General features: G+C 32.3%; 1 protein-coding gene and 1 long non-coding RNA gene across 3 annotated transcripts; one reads left to right on the top strand and one right to left on the bottom strand.

Moving 5' to 3' along the window:
• Nucleotides 1–576: 576 nt before the first annotated feature.
• Nucleotides 577–10,471, top strand: LOC148273474 (uncharacterized). 2 transcript variants are annotated; one of them, XM_088238678.1, is made up of 9 exons: nt 577–728; nt 836–967; nt 1,092–1,337; nt 3,231–3,326; nt 5,114–5,238; nt 5,825–5,984; nt 7,536–7,581; nt 8,229–9,274; nt 10,249–10,471. In XM_088238678.1, exons 1-9 carry the CDS (start codon nt 651–653, stop codon nt 10,336–10,338), a joined length of 2,019 nt encoding a protein of 672 aa, XP_088094804.1. In that variant the 5' UTR covers nt 577–650; the 3' UTR covers nt 10,339–10,471. The 2 variants fall into 2 exon arrangements, with proteins under 2 accessions (XP_088094804.1, XP_088094805.1); XM_088238679.1 differs by lacking the exon at nt 10,249–10,471 and adding an exon at nt 9,565–9,641.
• Nucleotides 10,472–14,645: 4,174 nt separating this feature from the next.
• On the bottom strand, nt 14,646–20,475 carry LOC148273473 (uncharacterized). Its single transcript, XR_015824568.1, has 3 exons — nt 17,837–20,475; nt 17,401–17,563; nt 14,646–16,624 (listed from the first exon to the last, which is right to left on the bottom strand). It is a non-coding gene; the product is annotated as an uncharacterized LOC148273473 (long non-coding RNA).
• Between the last annotated feature and the right edge of the window lie 2,382 nt (nt 20,476–22,857).

The raw sequence follows: 22,857 nt of genomic DNA, 5'->3' as shown, positions 1-22,857 counted from the left end.
ACCATAACATTCACATAAAATGTGGATGGGTGTTTTCTCATCTGAACTGCAGAACCAACATTTAAAAGTTTCAGAAAGGATCTTTATCTTTTTTTTTACTTTTGCCTTGCTTATACTCGCAACCTTTCGCAAATTTTTTAATTATATAAAATCTCGTATATTTGGGGTCTTGGAAAATGTTAACTGCCTTTCTTTGAACAATTATTGTAGTTAATATTTTCGAAATAATATTTAGTAATGTAATATTTTAATTAAAATGAAACTTTCAAAGTTTTCACAATCATGATTTAATATTATGAAAATATTATTATCGTTTACGCGTAGTTAGCGTATTCAGTCAATTTAAACTTATAAAAAATTATGAATTCTCTATTTTATTTTCATAGACTTTTAGCAATGTTTGAAAAGATTTCACAACTGACCCACAAATCTTTAATATTAAATTTGTAAATTAAAAAATCAACAGTGCTTTTCCTCAAATCACATAAATCTGGACACAACACTAAGAAAATCTAATTAGAAAGTGTCTATGGTTAAGTAAGCTAATATTGTTTATGAAAATTTTCCCATGGCGGCTGGCGGCAGATGCAAATTTTCTTTCACCGATTTGTTTAACTTACTATTTTACCACATCATTAACAGTTGAAAAAATGGCAGTGTGCAATTATAGCGTATTGATGTCAATGCTCGAGAGCGGAAACTACAAAGAAAAACTACACGCTTCAAATGTTTGTATTTTAATGCGTTTGTTTACATTTAATTTCTTCAGATTTTAATTAAATAATAATAAAAATGCCTTCATACTTTTACTGGTAATGTTATTATATTTTTCCAGGATCTTTTAAAAATTGCTGAAAACGGAGGAATGCTCGATGCTGAACGCTTAGTCATTTGTCTTATTTCAGCAGATAAACCAGACATCCTTTATAAGATTTGTTTATTGCTGTCGCATTTATCAATAGTAAATGTAAGTCAGGCAAGCAAAAATGATTCTGAACTTTATTAATTTGACTAAAAATCACGGCATGATAACTCAATCAATCGCTTTCAGCTCTTAAGGCATTTAAAAAATGTATTTTTTATTATTTTAGGAAAATTCCAGAAAAAAGTTGTGCATGAACTCGTCTGTTTTGAATGTAGCATTCAAAATATTATCATCTGATTCTATTCAGAAAAGTATCGGAATATTGTATTTAATTACCGCTCTACTTCAACACCATGAAGATGATCCATTTACTGAAAATACTGATAAAAGTTTTTTAGCCAAAACTAAAAAAAAAATAAGGGCAACGGGAATTTTAAATCAGATGTGTTTGCTATTTCTAAAATGTAATATGGTATGTTATAGTGCTACATTCTTTGTTTTTTCTTTGTATATAATATTCTTATTCTTCTTAGTTTTTTTGGCTTCTCACCTCCCAACTGGCGTGTTCTAGCTAGTGTCAAATTTCAGATATTTATTTTTCCATATTTACAAATGTGTTAGTGCTAAATACAAGTTAAAGTAATAGTATTGAATATTAAATACACTATACATTTATGGCTTATTTATAACTTGATATTCACATAAATTTTTGAATACACATTTATTTGGTGGGGACAAGAGAGTTAGATAATGAGTAGGGAATGGGACGTTGATATCGGAGAGGTCTATATATCTCAATTCGTTGCAACAGCTGGGGAAAACATTTTTGAGAAGGGAATATGGAAGTCTAGGCATTTACAGGGCTGCATTTACCTGTCATTGTCTGGTTAAAGTGGCCACTTTAACACTTTCCAGGCCATGCCCGGACACAGTTCGGTATGAATTTCTCGTACAGTTAACCGGCACTTTGCCAGTCTTCTATACTCATCCGGGTGAGCATGGACTCTGTTCGAGTAGACATTTTTGGTTAATCGGCCGATCACGAAAACTGTGTTTGGGTTCGGTTTACATATTTTTCCTACCAAAATCATGTATCCTGTTTGTGATCCGATAAGTTTAGAGTCAGGTGGTATTTATAGATCACACACATAATAATCTTGAGTTGAATAACTTTAACATTTTGAGAGGGAAGGGTATTTCTACCCGCGCGCCCGACTGGTGCTGGTGCCGGCTACACTTTAAAGGCGGGAAAGGTATTTCTACTCAATTATTTAAGATGACGTTCTAAACTACGCACACATCTACAGAAATATGAGATAGGCCATCGTTTATTTTACATACACACATACTCTTGCGCAGCTCTCTGCGTAAGGAGATGATTAGTTGAACGTAGTTATGCAGAAAGCAGCCAGTCCACAATTTTGAAAAAATGAGATTTTGGTGTTATCGGCTGCAGTAAGGTCTATTCTATGTTCTGCTGAAAACTGCCAGGTCGCTTTCGTACAAAAAACTGTTATAATCACCTTTTGAAAATAGTTTCGATCACAAAAACAGTATCTCTCAATTTGCAGAATACACCCACAGCACTAGAATAATCTTACGGTATTTTAAAAATCTTAAAAACTGGCCAAATACGTAATTGGATTCTTCTTCGTAACATTAAAAAACTATTATTATTCTTTGTTTATCATTTGTCAAAAGTTGAAAATATTCCAACTGTTGTGTAGATTTGATTATTCATCCTTTTCACAGAAGTGCAATTATCTCAGTTTCACTTATCTATGGCTGGCTGCTTTCTGTATAACTACGTTCAGTTTAGAGTCAATAAATCAACGCATCAAAGAGGAAACTGGCAAAAGGGGACGAAAAGAGATAGTTTTTTACTGCCCTGACTGTGACGTCCCTCTCAGTCTTCCAGAATGCTTTAAAAATACCACACTCAAAAAAAAAATATTGATAATATTGAGTTTTTATTTTCCCTCTTTTTGAATTGTGTTTTCAAAAAAAATTTAATACGTTTCAAACAAGAAAATTCATTGTTATATTTTTGAAATATAAAAATTAAGAATTGTTTTAAAATATACAAAAAAAATAACTTCAATTTATGGGATGGTTATAGAAACATGAATTTGTGAATATATGTTAAAAAGCCCGGCCGGATGGGGTACTTTAATATAAAGTAAGCCGGCCAGTTGGGGAAAAAATTGTGTCACGTACTGCATTAGAGCACGGCCGGATAGGTTTAGCACGGGTGCAAATTTGTGGCCTGGAAAGTGTTGAAAAGAGTTGTCAAATAAATGTTGCCGATTTATCGGTATCATTTTCAGATGCATTTCTAATTGTTATGATGATTATTTGTTTGTAGGAATCAGAAGTATGGAATCCCCTCTGCCAATGCCTGGCAGAATGTTGCATGGGAGTAACCAGTAATCAAAACGCTGCTTACCATATCTTGCCAAAGGTAGACATTTCGTAATGATAGTAGAACAACGATGCATGTGATTTTCTTTAACTTTATATGAGAAAGGTTCAAATGTTTTTTTGTCATAACCACAAGCACAAAAGTATATCCTTAAATAATTTTGTTAGTAATATATATTTTATTGTTTTCAAACCTGGAATATAAAGTCTTTACAAAACCTTTCCATCAGAACGATTTGTCAGTGGAATTTCAAATAATGTGCTTTTTGGGGTGTGATATTGAAAATATTTTTTGCATTCAATTAAGAATTCAGTTCTGTGTATAAAAAAAACCTGAACCCTTGACGAGAGTTTTCCACTTGGTAGCTATTTTCATTTTTAAAATCCTGAAAGTGATAATCTGGCAAAACCGGGTTGTGGTCTCGTGGCTAGTGTTGAGGACTCACGGATCAGAGGTTCCACTCTACTTCAACTTGATTCCTATTTTATAATACTGAATTACTTACAACTTGTTAAAAATGGTCCCCAAAACTAAAGTATTAGGGTAAATTATAAGAATGCAAACATTTCTTTTTAAATACAAAAATAAATGAGTCACCCATTTTCAAAATTCATCTTGTCTTGTTTTTATCAAAAATGAACTGAATTTGCTATTTTACGGGTTCTATAACGGTCAGTATAACGGTTAAAAAACATTGTACAATTCTAATACGCATCTTGTTTGTCTTCCAAATAATATCGTCTTTTCCATTTTGACCTTACAATATATTTTGTTTACTTTTGTACTAATAAAGTAATAATAAAATAAACACAGTTATGTTCCTCTTAAAAAAAATTTACCAAAATGAGAAAGTTCAGTGGTTTTTAATTTTTTTTTATTTGTTAATAGACTTATTAAACTAAGTCAATTTTTTTTTTAAATTTAAAAAAAATAAGTCAGACTATTAAAAAAGTCGAATCAAAGACTTTTGACATTTTTCACAACTTCAAAGGAGGTTTGTGATTCAGGATTCTTTGGCTTTTTTAACATTTTCTAAAGATATTGTATCTAATTTTACTGACTTTTATTAGATTATGTATGAATTAAGATGTAATATTTATCAGGATTAGAGGTGCGCGGTTAAAACCCCACTCTAACACAACTGGGCTCCCATTTTCTAATAGTGAGTTATTTATAACTTGTTGAAAATGGCCCTCAAAATTGAAATATTTAGGTAAATCATAATAACGCAAATATGTATTTTTTTTCTGTCTAAAAAAATATGCAAAGATAATTGATGAATTATTTTATTTTGAAATTTATTCGTATAATGGGGGAGCTTATTATATGCCTTCATAACTGTTGATTGCAGCTAAGAAAAATATAAAATAGGGCATATTGAGAGATCATCAACAAATGGGTGGAGTTTGGTCTGACTCATGGTGTACTGGTATGCATGTTTGCTAAAAAGGGCGATAAGTTATTTGAGTTTTTCTACTTTATTATATTTCATGTCAAAATGTATCGTTGTGATTGTAGGAACAAAAACGGGTGTACGATAAATGTGACATTGACTTTTTTGAATATTTGATCTTAAGATTTTATACAGGGCTTTATATTCCAGGTTTGAAAAAATAATGTATATCTAACTAACCCAAGCATCGAAGGATATACTGTTGCACTTATCAATTCATGACATAGCGTCAAAAAATAATTAAGTCACTCATGTAAAATTGAAGAAAATCACATGACCATGTTCATTGATAAATACATTTTTCCTTTTGGTATATTTTATTTTTTAAATTACAATTTTTTTAAGATATTAATGATTTTGCAATAATTTCTAGTGTTTACTACAACTTGAAAATGGTTTATATCTAAACACGGTGAATCTCGTTATATCACTAATTCACAATCACTACAGTAACCAGGAAAAATTTGTGCAGCTGGGGGGGATTCAGTGCATAATGAGGTGAAATTATTTTTGTAACACAATAAATTATGTCTTTTGCTTCTTTTTGGTATGAACCTATTCATATAATTCTTAATATTAATAGAGTTTTGAAAATTTGTCAACTTTCCTATGCATCAATATGTTTCTTTTTTGGCTGATACCGTGTGTGTTGGATATGTTCCAACGTTTCGGCTACCGTTGCAGGAGCTACATCTTCAGGGTAAACTGAATGTTTTGTAGAAAAAAAGTATGTGTTTAAGTACTAGTAATTTGTACCGTGTCGCAGTCGGCAGTAGGCACATTTCTATTCATTTTTGTCATTATTCAACATGGTTCCCAGCACTACATACTACTATTTCAATACAATTTACACTTTATTCCTAACAGAATTTCAAATTTCCTCCAAAGATATGCTAACATTGTGAACATTACATTTTCAAACTAATATCAAAAGTCAGAAGATTATCATTGTACTAAATCTTCACTTATTCGATTATGGAACAGTTTTAAATCATCGTGTTTGAAGGAGCCTCTTAAACCAAATGAAAACACTCTCATGCTTTTTTTATAAAGCAAAAATTAAAATGTTTTTTTACTGTTCTAGAAATTTCCTAAGCACTCCAAAAGGTCTGGAGTTACTATGTGTTAGCATGACCAACTGTGCGCCTGCCGTTGAGGAGGCTCGCATGTCTAACATTACCAACTCACTGGAGGACCTTTACAGCGCAACAAATATCTCTACCCCTTCACTGACCCAATTAATGGTAAATGATTTAATGTTTCAGTGAAAAATATAAAAGGAATTTATTGGAAAATAAAATTGGAAATCAAGGATTTATTTTTATTTTTTATTAATAAATTTCATAAAAGGTACATGTTTTTTAAAAATTCTATCCAGATCTACTTTTATACATCTAGTAAATGTTATCACTGTAACATTCTAAAAAAAGAGACTAACTCTTGTGCTTGGAGAGTGACTTACACTGTTGTAGTTGTTTATTTGTAAGAGTTTATATAATTTTGAATTTGAGAAAAATTAGATTAAAAAAAAACATAGAATATCTAAAGAAAAAAACATAAAATAATAATACATACATATATACTAATTAACATTTAATACAGTTTTTACACGTGTTCAAAAAATTTCTTTAGATTTACTTTAAATTTATTTATTGATATATTATTTTTAATTGTTTTTAGTTCATTGGGGAGATTATAATAATGTTCTACACCTTTGAAGACAAAGCTATTAAATGTTAATTTATGTCTTTTCATGTTTTTTTTAATAAGAAAAAAATTACAATGTTAGCTTTTTTTTTTCCATCTGATTTCAGATAAATTTTCTACAATGATTTCAAAAATGTGTAATTAGAATTTTTATTTCTTTATTTTATTTTTATTTAATTCTTTTACAATTTAAAATATATATATATATTTATTACATATATATTTCTGTTATAAAAAAAAATGTTATTTTTATTTGATTACTTAAAAACAAGATGTTTTGCATCTTATGAGACAAATGGCACGTATAACAACCATAGAAATATAATATTCTATGGGCCAGTCAGTAAAATATTTTTTGTGGTCAAACATAACATAACATGAGACAAAATAAATATAATAGATGTAAAGAGTAGTGTTCTTATATATAAAACAATCATATGTCCACACATAGATTACTGTTCTTCCATTCTTTTTTTATGTAATGAAGGAGAAATTAAAAATATACAAATTCTTCGAAATAAGGCAATGAGGATTATACTCGAAAGAAATATCTATTTTAATGTAGAAAGAATGCACAAAGAAATTGCCTTGCTCACAGTAAAGCAACAAATTAAATATAATGTTGCAATTTTTATAAATAAAATAAATAAAGGGATGGATAAAATAAAAACAATAATAAATTTGCATTTGGCAATTTTTGGACACATTGCGATGTGTGCAAACTTAATTCTACGCGCCTTCAGGTATATTATAATTCTATGATAACAAAACTACCTGTGCCATACTACATTTGAGTTTTGTTGTTTTAGTTTTGTAATCAGTGGGCCTCGTGGTGTAATGGTCAGCGCGTTTGCCTACCATACAAGAGGTCTCGGGTTCGATTCCGGACATGGTTGATACGAAATATTTATTTAAAAGGGTGTTTTCACGCTGGAATATTTCACAAGGGAATGATGATGATAAAATAATAAAAAAACTTTTTTTTTTATGGAAAATTACAATGTTAGTGTTTTTAATATTACTGCTTAGGTTAGTTGAGTGTCATTGTTTGTTTTCAATTATTTTAATAAAGGTATTTTGTTTTACAGATTTCAAAATGGTGTTCATTGGCAATTTGGATTTTAGAGCATTTTGGTATGTGCATATTTATTTATTATATATATATATTACATGTATGAGGTATTCTCAGTGAGTAAGTTCCGTTTGTATTTCTTGCCATCACAGTTTAACACATGCGGGGTATTACCCTGACCTATTAAGTAGGAGTTGACGTCATTATGAGTTAGCTGACAGTTGAGTATGCTTCTTGCTGGTTGTTTGAAATGCCAAATGAAATTAATAATCCCGCCGTTTGTTATATGTCTGTACTTCGTTTCTTTAATGTGAAGAACATTAAACCAGTCCATATTCATCAACAGGTCTGTGAGGTGAACAGAGAACATGTGATAAGATATTCAATGGTTAGGATATAGATGAGACAGTTAAATGAAGGAGAATGTGAATGACCCCCTTTTATGAAGAAGGAATACAAGCTTATGCCGCACTATGACAAGGGCTTACAAATGGTGGGAATTATATAGAAAAATAGTTTACGGTCTAAAGATTTTTCCACGTTTTTTTTTTTCTAAACACGTTCTTGTTTTCTTTAACCTGTCCAGGGGAATTTACTAGACATACCTCGTTTTATTAAAATTATTGTTTTTTTTTTTAAATACTTATCTTTAATTTTTTATATCTACGCATACCTGTTAGAATTTTTTATTGATATAATATTTTTTCAGTAATCGAAAACGACTCCAAAGAGCCAAAAGTGAAAACTATTTCGAAAAAAACCTTGAACCCAAAATTTAAGGGAAAAACATCGATGTTAAAGGCGTTGAAAGAGAATTTTAAAGTACCGAAATTCAAAGATAATATTGAAGATACGCAGAATACTTGCGCAAGTTTATATATTACAAAATTTGACGCAATAAATTATTCGATTCCTTCTTCGGTACATCATAAAACAAATAAAGATACAATTAGCCAATATAACATATTAAAAGAATCCTCCAAAGAGAATATCCCTACTGAAATCCAGAATATTTCATCTGTTTTCCTTCATAATCTAAAATCCAACGCTACAGGAAGCGAATGTGAAAGTAAAGCCAATTTTTCGTTACTAAACGAGAGCAATTTGAATCAAACGATGATATCCAATAATGGATCTTTTAAAACATTCCAACCTCTTCGCACTTCTAGCCCTCTTAAAACTCCCAAAAACTTATCACCAGATAAGGAATTGTTTAAAAAACCAAAGAATTATAGAAGCTTGCCAAATAATAAAAACCAAAACTCGAATGAGCCGAGCTATTTAGATTTTAAAGAAATCGAAGAAAATGGCCGAGACAGGAATAAATTGATACCGACATCATCATTTCGAGTTCGACAACTCGTCAAAAAAGTATTCGACACACAAAACAAATTAAATTGTAACGAAAAAGATAAACCGTTTTACTCAAGACCGACAGAGTTCAATAACTATTTACAAAATAATCAAGAAAATATTTTGAATGGTTTCAATATCATCGCTTTGAACCAAAACCCGGGTTCTTCGGCAAAAACGAAGAAAGATGAGTTGATTGTTGATACAAATACCAATATGGAGTCGGAGAATGCTACCACTATCTCAATAGAAAGTGAAACTGCAAATGGGCTTCAAAAAACTAGCTGTGAAAACTTCAAAAATTTATCCACTTCAAAAATCAGTGTTGCCACCGAACAAGATATCAAAAATATGGTAAAACGTCTTAAAATTGGGATTTCACTGTACGGCTGCGATTTCCAGGTAAACAATACTTAGCTTCTTTTTGCTTTGCGCTATCTGCCATAATGTTTAATTAAAGTAATTTAATGAAAATAAAGTTATTAAATTCCATACTGCTCATGAAGCAGTATATTAGGGCGAAAAGCTTCTGTATTTTGTGTTGTAAAAAATGTATTTACGTTTTTTATTCTGAATTAAGACTCTTTGATGTAAATATGCTATATTTCGCTTATATTCATTTTTGTTTACTCTCTAGGAATTTTACAAATATTGACAAATATTTTAACAGAAAATCTTCTCTTTTCTTCCAGGCACTAGCCCAACCTTAAAGAAATAATTAGCTCCCTAAATGTCTAAATTTTTGGTTTGGTCTTTAGTTTAGCTTGGTTTGCGCTTGTAATTCTCGACTTCAGTACATACGGTCCGTTTTATTGCTGCAAACTATATTCATAGTTGATAATCATCAAATGGTTTTTATCTATATGGGCACTCTATCGGCCTGTGGCGTATTATTACTCTAAGGTCCCAGCGCATTGCCTAGGTGTTGGGTTGGCTCTTCTCGTTTTCAGGCTGTAAATTCTTCAGTTCTGGGTGTTACTTTTATCTAGGTCGTTTCTCTGCAGGATTTTGGAGCATCGAGTCATCCAGGAGTTCTTTGGTCTTCTTCTAGATGACTGTCGAGAAGATTTACTGTATGGTTTGGCGGTCTCTGTCTTATGTGCCCCTTACAGTTTATGTTAGGACACCCGGGCTACCACAAATGCGCGAACTCTTCATTCAATATTTTAGTGATACTCGTGCTGACCACCTAAGCATTTTCATCTACAAAATTCAGAAATGGAATAATTGAAGAAATTCACAGGTGAATGTTAAACCAGCCAATGAACGGTCTTAAGCTCTGTAAATATTTGAGATTCCATATTCTCTCATCATAGATGATCTCCGTCAGTATTATTTATTAATTTGCATATCTACAAAAGCATCTCCTGTTTCAGAAAATTTCCTGCACCCTTTGGTCAGAACACGAAAATGTCTCGGCAAGATATCTCTACAGCGTTTTTCAAAATCATATTGTTAGAAAATAAAAAATATTTTATTGCAATATAGTTGCAAAAATAAGAAACAAAACTATAAATATTGTAATGTCTTTTTTGCAACAGTAATGTAAGAGTTAATAAGCTATTTAAAATATGTAATAAAATGTTATTTCATCACTTATTTATTTGGTTTCATATTATTTATTGAAATAAAATTTGTAAATGTAAAAAATCAGTAAATAATCATTTAGTTATTAAGTCAATTATTTATTTAACTTTTTGTACATAATGTTATTTGTACATTGGCGGGCTTATTGCCAAATGGCAATTTCTTCCAACCAACCAATAAAATAAAAGTTTTATTTTTATAATTCAAGTAACCAAACATATTCAATAGAAAAAAAGATTAAAAAGCTAAAGATATATAAAAAAGAAATAAACGTATTTGTTTATAAATTATCTTAAATCAAAACTATTACTCAATGGGAAAAAGGAAAAAAAGAGGAAAGAGGAAAAAGGAAAGGAGGAGAGATTAAGGAAGAGAAAGGAGATGTTTCTTCAGACGTGATTTAAACAGAGGTAATGTAGTAACATCTTTGATGGTGGATGGGAGATGATTCCACAGTCGAGCCGCATGGACACTATATGAGTTAGAGAAGAAAGAGGAATTGTGGATGGGTATTAAGAGAGTCAATTAATATCGTTTAATAATATACTAAGAAAGCCGGGTAAAAAAATCAACTACCCTGACAATACTAACAAATGTCTACCTTGTTTTATTTAACAATCTGACAGACAGTAAAATAATAGAACTCTAAAATAATATTACTTGTGAATTCGCTACTTGCACATGAAATGTAATCCCACCGTTTTCCTTTTTAATCCCAGCAGTATTTTGACACTTACAAGCGACACAACACGGTATAATTGAATTTAAATTGGCTATTGTGTCATAAGCGACGACTACAGAGTAAATAGTGGGCAAAACGTAAAACTACTCATTTATGAGTAGTTTAGTCGGCTTCAGTTTGATGCTCGTATGCGGTTCCTGGACTTTTTTAATTCTATGCATAGATGACAATATTCAAGTTTGTAGTGAAAATTCTCGATGGAAGTTGAAGAAGTGGAATTTATTATAGAAATAAAAGACAAGTGATACTTCAATCCACAAATTTGGAATATCCAGTGACCGGTTTCATCGCTTTCGCGACATCTTCGAGACTGGTAACTTTTCTATAAAATGCAATGTATTTATACAAAACAGTAAGGATAGGGAATTCAAAATTATAAAGTAGTAATTTTAATTGAGCTATTTTTGTGTGAAAGACCTTTTATTAAAATGTTTTGAGGTAATTAATGAGTTGATAAAATGATATTTTAATGAGTTTAAACAGTGTATATATATATTATTATGGTTTGGGTTCTTTATTGTCCTCGAAGATGTTGTGAAAGCGATGAAACTGATGTTTCTTAATTTGTGGATTAAAGTATCACTTGTCTTTTATTTCTATAATAAAATAGATGATAATAGCCTAACTAAGATGCCATAACAGAAAAATCTTTTTAAATCAACAATTAGTTAGAAGTCGGCTAGCGACCAGCAGCCATCATGCTTCGGGTAGAGCTAATAGGAAATAAAGCTTTGGAATACATTCCGGCAGTGCCGCACTGATCCAGCTTCAGTCTAATATAAAAAGGTGTTTTGACCTGGCGAGTGTGTTTTTTTGCTTTAGATTCTTAATGTTGTCCGCGCTAGCACTGATATCGTAAAATCCTACCTTCATTTTAAATATTATATATGGTATGATATTGTCATCCATATGTTTTTTTATTAGTATGTTAATCACGTGCTAGCAATGCGTCTTCAACCCCCTAAAGAGCGTTTAGAGTCGTACTGCTGGTCTCAAAATTTCAATACCGGCATCTTGAGTCTCGATATTTAAAATGTCTCCAGACTCTCGAAATTTCGAGTCTCAAGTCTCTCTTTAAGTTGAATTCATTCCAACGATTTGGCTATCATTGCAGGAGCTATCTTCAGGGTAAACTATGTGTTTTGTATAAAAACAGCAATAGTAGCAATATCGGAACACTTTATAGACACCGGACCTTTTTGCCTTCGAACCAAAGATTTGTATAAAAATTACAGTGTACAAATAATAAAAGAGGCAATTGAAATACACAAACACCCAAATAACATAAACAAAGACGACAGGCTGGAATTTAACTCAACATGGTTTCCGGCACTACACACTTGCACATTACAAAAATGACACGAAATGTGCCTACTGCCGACTGTGACGCTGTACAAAATACTAGTACATGAACACTTTTTTTTTTACAAAACACACAGTTTACCCTGAAGATGGCTCCTGAAATGGTACTAAAAATATACATATTAATAACAGTGAACAGTCACAGGAAAACTCACCCATATAACTGAAGTCTTAGTGGTAACATGGAGCTCTTGTAGTATCGATGCATTTGTCCTTCTGGCTGTCTCTAAAATCTATATTTATATAGCTCACATATTCTATGTATTGTAGATTGTTTTAAATAGTTCGTTGACGCATTGTTAAAATGATGTTTTGAAAATGTTGTCCTACAGAAATCTTTTAGGGGGTCTTAACAAGTCTTGCCACTTTAGACTAACTGGCAAATTAGCTATGGTTGGACTCTAAGAATCAGGAAGTTTCTTATTTTCTCTCGTCTGAAAGGAAATACTCAAATATTCAGGAAGTAACAATTCGTACGTGATATAAAATTAAATAAAGGGGGGCGTCTGACTACTATTGTAAAAGAGGAGGCAAAAGAATTAGAGTGACGAATGGGCATTGAAAGGGTTTTCTTGTTATTACAACGATAAGTTAGTCCATGCTGTGATAAGAGGTTGAAAAAACTCTCCCAGATAAACAGGTGAAGTGGGATTATTTAAAATATTGTGAAGAAGTGATAGCATGTGAATGTTTCTTCTATGCCTGATACCGAGCCAGTGTAGTTGCGTGCGATATTCGGTTATGTGGTCGAATTTGCAAATATTAAAGATATAACATATACAAACATTCTGCAATCATTCTACTCACACGAGAGGTAGTATCATACATGGTCAATATAGTGCAGGCAATTGGTAAAATAAACCAAAGTAGGGAACAAAATTCCGAACACTCTAGTGGAACGGAAGGCCTGTTGACTACTGCCAACGGGCCGGCTTCTCCTGAAGAGTTAGTTTTAAGTGGTTTCCTCTCCACATGAGCAAATGCTGAGAAGTTCCCGATTGGTCCACATAAGTATATCCCTCCTGATCCTAACAGTTTAGATAAATTTAAAGAAATTGAATTGCAGATATTCCACTTTTTTATATATAAACCTTGTATATTATAAGCAAGGTAAATAATAAAGCAACTCCCATATAAAAAATAAAAAAATCATTCTAACTTATCAAGCAATTCAAAATTAGCATCTGGATAACATACATCTATAATCAAGGAGCGGAAGAAGTAAGCTCGGGACTAATGTTTGCTTAACATTAATCGACAAGAAATTCTGCAATCTTTTAAGTGAGTGTAAGCTGCTATAACGTTTACGACTAACTTTGTTAACCTGATCGTGCCACCTTAAATGCTTATGTATGATAATACCTAAGTTTTTAACTGAAGTCATGAATGGAATTAATGTGTCATCAATTTTGAAAAGAGGAAGTGTGAGAAAATCCACTTTTGAATACATTTTTTTACTACGAACAAGTACAAATAGGGTTTTTGTTGGATTTATGAGAAATACATTTTTGTCCATGAAAATATATGTTCGAGTGCAAGTGACATTACTTTATGTACTTCAGCAATGTCATCGGGTTCTAAATGAATATACAATTGCAAATCATCAGCAGATAAATGGTACGAACAGGGAAGGTTTTCTGTTATTGGATTGATTAAAAGTGGAGAAAGTACCCCCCCTTGTGGCACACAGGTGGTGAGATAAATCCAATTTGTTTATGTGTGACGCACATTTAATGATTTAAAATATAATGTAAAGCAGTAATACATTGATTTTTCAATCACAATCTCAAATCCAGGTTTATTGAAGGTGTGAAATATTGTGAATAAAAACATGTTTTACTAAAATAATTTAATTGACAGAAGAGTTACAACATATAATATTCATAATATAACAAATATTCAGCTCTCAATTTGTTACAAAAGCGGGAAAACATTTTTGAGAAGGAAAAATAGAAGTCTAGGCATTTACAGGGCTTATGAACTGTTGTTGGCTGGTTTAAGTGGCCACTTTACACACTGTTATAACATTCACCATTCTGCCTATGTTGAGAAAATGTGGATGTTTAAACAAAGGCAGAATGATGAATGTTACACTGTGTGTAAAGTGGCCACTTAAATCAGCCAACGACAGGTAATAAGCCCTGTAAATGCCCAGACTTCTATATTCCCTTCTCAAAAATATTTTCCCTCTGTTGAAACAAATTTAGATCTGAATTACTCCCAAGGGAGGAAATCCAGCCAGTCTGCAAACATTTGGACATACTCAAAACATTGTTAGCAAATATTCATTTAAAACATTCATAAATAAGATTATTTTCTGGAGCTTTTTGAGAATGGAATATGTGAGTCCAGGCATTTACTGGGCTCATGACTTGTCATTGGCTGGTTTATGTGGTCACTTCACACACTGTAAAATTCACCATTCCGCCTGTGTTTTAAACATCCATATACCTTCCGTTCTTACATCTGTTTATTTTTGTGATAATATCTGACAAAGGCCCTCCATATAATTTGCTAAACTCACTGTAAAAGGTGAAGTGAAAGTAGAAGAGTTAAATTAAATTAAAATCATATTATATATATGTAAAGAAAAATTTAAGGGTAACTCGTTTATTGATCAAAAGAATATTACTTTTTGTAAGAGTTAAACCGATAGGAGGACTCAGTCTTTAAAACGGTTACAGGTATATGGAGTTCTCTCATTGATTTTTGTGAAGTAAACAAGCTGACTGCTTTACTGATGCTAATGAGATTGATCGGAGTGAATTATTTCATCTACATACAAAATAAAAAATATTTTCAGGCGTTGCCTAGTATGCAGGTCATAAGACCTTTAAATACTTCTAGACTTTCACATTTCCCTTCTTTAAAACGTTCTCCATCTCTGTTATAAAGTTAATCTAAATTACAGCCTAGATGTTAAAATACAGTTCTTGTCTACATACATTTTAACAAACTCAAAATATTGTTCTTATTTATTTATAAACGCCTAGAGGTCTCTTACAATATTTGGTTAAGAAGTACATGAAGTATTATAGTAATTGACACAAAATATAATCACAATCATTTCACTAATATGTTCATTGTTCATTATAAAAAAGAAAAGAAAAACGAAATAAGTAAATATGAATAGAAATCAAAAAGAGGAGAATTGAGGGGATGGCCATTATTATTTCTTAACTAAATTATTATTATTTATCATACTGGCAAGTGTCGCGGACTCACGGATTAGAGGTCCACTGCGTTCGCACCCCGCTCTGCTACAATTTGGTTCCCATTTTCTAATAATGAGTCATTTACGACTCGTTGAAAATGGCCTAAAAATTTCAATATTGGGGTAAATCATAAGAACACAAATATTTAAATGTTATAAAGAATGTAATTATAAAAAAATATATACTTGAAGTTAAAGAGCTGAATTCTTTTTTGGTGCGGATGAAATTCATCATCGGGCCTTACTGTATAGCAAAAGAAAATTGGGCTGTGAGAGTCAATTCTGAATGATTCGCTCCCCTGCGATTCTTTCTTTTGAAGAAAGGAACAAGATACTTTGAAAACTTTTGACTCTTTTGTAAAAATAAAAAAAAACATTATTTTCTTCATTAATTCAAAACATTTTTAAAGCACAATATAAGTAGGTATAAAACATTATTTTTTATTTTATTATAGTCTTGCCGCTACAGAGTGCATATACGATATAAAATTAAGCCCCCATTTACATTTTTTCATTGACTTTTTAACCAGTATTTTGACATGTTATAATTCCATTTTTGTTTTATTTATACCTAAGTACACATACTTGTAATATTATTTAATGATGACCATGAAACACATGATTTATAATTATTTTAAGAATATTTTAATAAACACAAATGTTCTTCAAATCAAATTTATTTGTTTTGGAATCCCACTTTCACGCCCAGCTTCTGAGCTGAATGAAAGGCTAATTGCTTGGTCCTTATATTATTTAAATCTCGTCAATTGCTCGCGTGGAGATCGCTTCAGAAGATCTCTGAGAGTGAAGAATGAAACAAGACATTTCTCGTTACAAGTACTCCAAACTATGAAAAAGAAAAAGAAAATTAATTTCATTTTAAAAAATAGTGTCTTTGGCACTATTTAGGTGCAGATATGGCTAAGAAAAGATCATTTTTCAGGTCCTACAAGCCCAGTTTTTTTTATTTATAAGAAATATAAAAAATTTAGCACAGAAATGTTAAATAGTGTTGAAGGAACATGTCTCTATATTGGTATTATTTACACTATTTGAAGTTAGTTCATAGGATCTTAAAAACTAATATCAGAATTGATGTTATTAGAAGCAAACTTGGAAATCTCCACCAAAAATGGAAAATTAGTTATTGATGGCAAAATAAACTATACATAAAAACCTACCTACTAAAATAATAGCGTAATTAAAAACCGTCTCTAAATCTTGCAAAAACAAATTTCAATTATACAATTTGACACTGCAAACTTAGCATTCTCCATTGAGTTGGTGAAGCATACTTAGAAATATCACAATTCTTTTTTTAAAGTTTTTCGCCAACATCTCAGTAACTACTCCTTCCATGGAGATTTCCAAGTTTGCTTCTAATACCTTCAATTGTCAGAAAATGTTTAGCATGAAAACATATTTTTATTTATTGATATAGATTATTTATATGTACGTTAAAGGATTCATGGCACATGTAACTGCTACAGTTTGTTATTGACTAATAGTTTTGAGGATTTGGGGCATACACATACATGGTTTTTTATCAGATTTATTAAAGCATAATGATGAATGTGTAATTTTAGGAAACATCAATAGGTAAATATTTACAAAAATAATTACCTTATCTCATTTCTTGACGGAAGAAAACAAAGACGCAGTGATATGCTGAAGGCTGCTTTGCCGACCATGCTGTTGAGGTGCAGGCTGTGTCCATTGTATTTAGGTCCCCATGAAGAGATTCAGGGCTCCTAGGCGTCTAGGAGTCCGGGGCCCCTTTCAGTTGCTGAGCAAAAACAAAATTTTCAAATACATATTTACTTTTGACATTATAAAAATAGACAAACAGACATAACCTTGTAGTGAACACAGGCTCCTTCAACACCTCTGGCAAAAAATAAAACGACACCTGTAAAAATTGAGTTTATAGTGGTGATTTCACCACACATACCTACTGATTTAAGTAAGAATTTACATAACTTTTAAATATAAACCTAGACAATAAATGCATTTCATAAAATACTTTAAAATAAAATTCTGTAATTTTAAGCTCTTTTACCTAAATTTGGTGTAGGTTGATAGCGGCAATGTGAACCTGATCCGAATTCTGACGAAGCTCCACCCGGAAACTGGACAATGCTGCTTCTGTAGAGACTCACTTTACTTCTGGTTGGAGAAGATAAGTTGGCCTTTTCCTCGTTACATTATTTTGAAAACAAAACAAATTTTTAAAACCATTAGTCAGAGAAGTTGTTTAGAACATCAAGAACATTAAAAATAAAATATCAACATTTTGACAAAACATGAAAATTTCAATCAAGAATGTAAAATCTAAGGAAAAATCATTAAAATACATCAATAAAATATAAAAAAGAAATAATTGTCTAGATCATCATAACATCTATGAGAAAAATATAATAGAATACAACACTAATGCATGGTAAAGTGTACATTAAAATCAACGGTTAAACATATTATGTATACAGTTTGAGTATCAATAGTGTATAATTGGACGAAAAATAAAATATTATCAGCATAACTAGAGAGTTTAGAGAAAAACATAATTAATTAGTAAATAAAAAACCTGATGTGGAGAAATAACCTAAAAGAGAACATAGATCAGTTGTTAATTATTAAGTAAAGCCAAAACAAGCGAAAACAAAAATACAAAAAATTATTTCAGTAAAAAACATCTGATTTGTTAATAATCACAATACTCTGCAATGAAAGTACTAATACAGTGCCCTATGCACCACTAATTGTGGATAGGGGAAAAAAAATATTTCAAAGCAGATGCTTGATGTAATCTAGAAGAAATTATCTTTATTTAATTAAAGAAAAACATAATTTGCTTCGAGCATCAAATTTCTCCAACGAAACAATTCATATCTCATTGGTCAGAGCATATTATAGTTCTGCATAATTTTTTTTAACTAGTAAAAGAAAATCAACATATAAAATATCTGACTACATGCGTATAATCATTGAAAGCTCCCTCCACATACCCGAAACCATTTTAGACCACAAGTCTTTGTTTTTTGTTTCGCACGTCAAAAAAAGAACAAATCGTATGGCAAGTTTACTTTAAAACCTATATTGTTTGTACAAAAACATAAAAGGTGTATATCGCGATTTTAAAATATGAATTTACTGCTTTCAATGATTATCCCAATGTCAAATTACACCATACTGTTGCAAAATTAGGAAAACCTCTACACCATATTTGACATTGGTGATAACTAAAATACAAACCCATAAATATAAAAGTGAATTCTAAATTACACACAAATAATGATAACTATTCCCTTAGAAATACAGGCCCAAAATATTACCACCACCTAAGACGAATGATGCAAAAACCTCTGATCACTAAGTTTTTGTTTCAAGCGTGGTTAAAAATAATAAATTCATTGTAATTTCAGACTCTACAATCGAATCGAGGCAAGCTCACAGGTGCGGGTCGTTTCTAGTTATGTCTCTATAAGCTGCGTCATTGTATTTGTTAAATTATTTATAAGTAATAGATAAATCATAATAAAGCTCTTTCATTCTAAATTCTAAAATCTCTTGACATCAAATATTTTTCATGTAACAAATAATAAAAAGTTAGTAACAGAAAAAGTCAATCAAAGTGAACCGCATCTGGACCTCGATTTTACATCTATTTAGAGAACTAGATAAAAAAAAAATATTTATGCCTCGAACATTCCATGTCCGCTCCCAAGTTGAAGCATATGGCGTCCTGAATTAGTCCCTATTGAAGACACATCTCTATCGCCTTTAAGCTCATGTATAAAATATATCGTTGGGAATCTAACCCAGCAATTTTCAACAGTCACATATGGCCTCCAGACGACTCTATCGACTATTGTAAAATAAACAAAATTTGGTCAGGTATCAAACATAGAAATATTCAACAATCATCACTCTATGTCTGCTCCATAGTTGGAGCATATGCCTTCCACAAACAGACTTTAGACATCTCTATAAGCTTTCAAGTTCCGTAAAAAAAAAAAGTTGTTGGAATCGAACCAAATGATTTTTAAAATTATTTTTTTAATGTATGCTTCATAGTTGGAGCGTATGTCTTCCACAGCAGCCTCTAGACATCTCTGTCGGTTTTTAACACCTGAAAAAAAAAAAATTTGTTGGATTCGAACCCAACAATATTCAACAGATCGAGATTCAGGTCGGGTTGTGGTCCTGTGGCTAGTGACTCACGGACCAAAGGTCTGTGGTTCGAATCCCACTCTACCCCAACTCCATTCCGATTTTCTAATAGTGAGTTATTTACAACTCGTTGAAAATGCCCCTAAAAATTAAATATTTACATAAATAATAAGAACGCAAATATTTCTTTTTCTATTAAAAAAGCAAACATCACTCCATGTCCGCTCCATAGTTGGAGCATATGGCTTCCACAAACAGACTCTGGAAGTCTGTTTCGGCTAGAGACTTTAAAGTTCTTTAAGAAAAGAAAATTTTGTTGGGTATCAAACCCAAAAGTTTTCAACAATCATCACTCTATTTCTGCTACATAGTTAAAGCATATGGCTTCCACAAACAGCCTTGAGACATCTTTATCGGCTTTCAACTCCTGTAAAAAAATGTTGTGTTAGGATTTGAACCATCAATATTCAACAAACGTCACTCCATGTCCGCTCCATAGTTGGAGCATATGGCTTCCACAAACAGCCTTTAGACATCTCTATCGGCTTTCAAGTTCTATAAAAAAAAAATTAATGGAATCGAACCAAACGATTTAAAAAAAATAAAAATATGTTTGCTTCATTGTTGGAGCATATGGCTTCCACAAACAGGCTCTAGACATCTCTATCGGCTTCCGGCTTTCAACTCCTGTAAAAAAATGTTGTTAGGATTCGAACCATCAATATTCAACAAACGTCACTCCATGTCCGCTCCATAGTTGGAGCATATGGCTTCCACAAACAGACTCTGGACGTCTTTTTCGGATAGAGACTTTAAAATTCAGTAAGAAAAGAAAATTTTGTTGGGAATCAAACCCAAAAGTTGTCAACAATCATCACTCTATTTCTGCTACATAGTTAAAGCATATGGCTTCTACAAACAGCCTCTAGACGACTATCGGCTTTCAACTCCTGTAAAAAAATGTTGTGTCAGGATTCGAACCATCAATATTCAACAAACATCACTCCATGTCCGCTCCATAGTTAGAGCATATGGCTTCCACAAACAGCCTCTAGACATCTCTATCCGCTTCCGGCTTTAAACTCCTATAAAAAATGTTGTGTTAGGATTCGAACCATCAATATTCAACAAAGATCACTCCATGTCCGCTCCATAGTTAGAGCATATGGCTTCCACAAACAGCCTCTAGACATCTCTATCGGCTTCCGGCTTTAAACTCCTATAAAAAATGTTGTGTCAGGATTCGAACCATCAATATTCAACAAACATCACTCCATGTCCGCTCCATAGTTAGAGCATATGGCTTCCACAAACAGCCTCTAGACATCTCTATCGGCTTCCGGCTTTAAACTCCTATAAAAAATGTTGTGTCAGGATTCGAACCATCAATATTCAACAAACATCACTCCATGTCCGCTCCATAGTTAGAGCATATGGCTTCCACAAACAACCTCTAGACATCTCTATCGGCTTCCGGCTTTAAACTCCTATAAAAAATGTTGTGTCAGGATTCGAACCATCAATATTCAACAAACATCACTCCATGTCCGCTCCATAGTTAGAGCATATGGCTTCCACAAACAGCCTCTAGACATCTCTATCGGCTTCCGGCTTTAAACTCCTATAAAAAATGTTGTGTCAGGATTCGAACCATCAATATTCAACAAACATCACTCCATGTCCGCTCCATAGTTAGAGCATATGGCTTCCACAAACAGCCTCTAGACATCTCTATCGGCTTCCGGCTTTAAACTCCTGTAAAAAAATGTTGTGTCAGGATTCGAACCATCAATATTCAACAAACATCACTCCATGTCCGCTCCATAGTTAGAGCATATGGCTTCCACAAACAGCCTCTAGACATCTCTATCGGCTTCCGGCTTTAAACTCCTGTAAAAAAATGTTGTGTCAGGATTCGAACCATCAATATTCAACAAACATCACTCCATGTCCGCTCCATAGTTAGAGCATATGGCTTCCACAAACAGCCTCTAGACATCTCTATCGGCTTCCGGCTTTAAACTCCTATAAAAAATGTTGTGTTAGGATTCGAACCATCAATATTCAACAAAGATCACTCCATGTCCGCTCCATAGTTAGAGCATATGGCTTCCACAAACAGACTCTAGACATCTCAATCGGCTTCCGGCTTTAAATTCCTATAAGGAATGTTGTGTAAGGATTCGAACCATCAATATTCAACAAACATCACTTCATGTCCGCTCCATAGTTAGAGCATATGGCTTCCACAAACAGACTCTTGACGTCTTTTTCGGATAGAGACTTTAAAATTCAGTAAGAAAAGAAAATTTTGTTGGGAATCAAACCCAAAAGTTGTCAACAATCATCACTCTATTTCTGCTACATAGTTAAAGCATATGGCTTCTACAAACAGCCTCTAGACGACTCTATCGGCTTTCAACTCCTGTAAAAAAATGTTGTGTTAGGATTCGAACCATCAATATTCAACAAACGTCACTCCATGTCCGCTCCATAGTTGGAGCATATGGCTTCCACAAACAGACTCTGGACGTCTGTTTCGGATAGAGACTTTAAAATTCAGTAAGAAAAGAAAATTTTGTTGGGAATCAAACCCAAAAGTTGTCAACAATCATCACTCTATTTCTGCTACATAGTTAAAGCATATGGCTTCTACAAACAGCCTCTAGACGACTCTATCGGCTTTCAACTCCTGTAAAAAAATGTTGTGTTAGGATTCGAACCATCAATATTCAACAAACATCACTCCATGTCCGCTCCATAGTTAGAGCATATGGCTTCCACAAACAGCCTCTAGACATCTCTATCGGCTTCCGGCTTTAAACTCCTATAAAAAATGTTGTGTTAGGATTCGAACCATCAATATTCAACAAAGATCACTCCATGTCCGCTCCATAGTTAGAGCATATG

Source organism: Micrasema longulum, unplaced genomic scaffold (assembly GCF_059751315.1).
Source record: "Micrasema longulum isolate JH-2025_06_02 unplaced genomic scaffold, ASM5975131v1 h1tg001940l, whole genome shotgun sequence".
NCBI classification, from domain to species: domain Eukaryota; kingdom Metazoa; phylum Arthropoda; class Insecta; order Trichoptera; family Brachycentridae; genus Micrasema; species Micrasema longulum.
This window is presented reverse-complemented; position numbering and strand designations above follow the sequence as displayed.

What these genes read in the sequence shown, in the direction of transcription:
- LOC148273474 (XM_088238678.1), top strand. Translation starts at nt 651, where the DNA reads ATGGCAGTGTGCAATTATAGCGTATTGATGTCAATGCTCGAGAGCGGA. An exon ending in AAAAACTACACGCTTCAAAT is followed by an intron (nt 729 to 835) that starts GTTTGTATTTTA and finishes ATATTTTTCCAG; the next exon opens with GATCTTTTAAAAATTGCTGA. An exon ending in TTGGATTTTAGAGCATTTTG is followed by an intron (nt 7,582 to 8,228) that starts GTATGTGCATAT and finishes ATATTTTTTCAG; the next exon opens with TAATCGAAAACGACTCCAAA.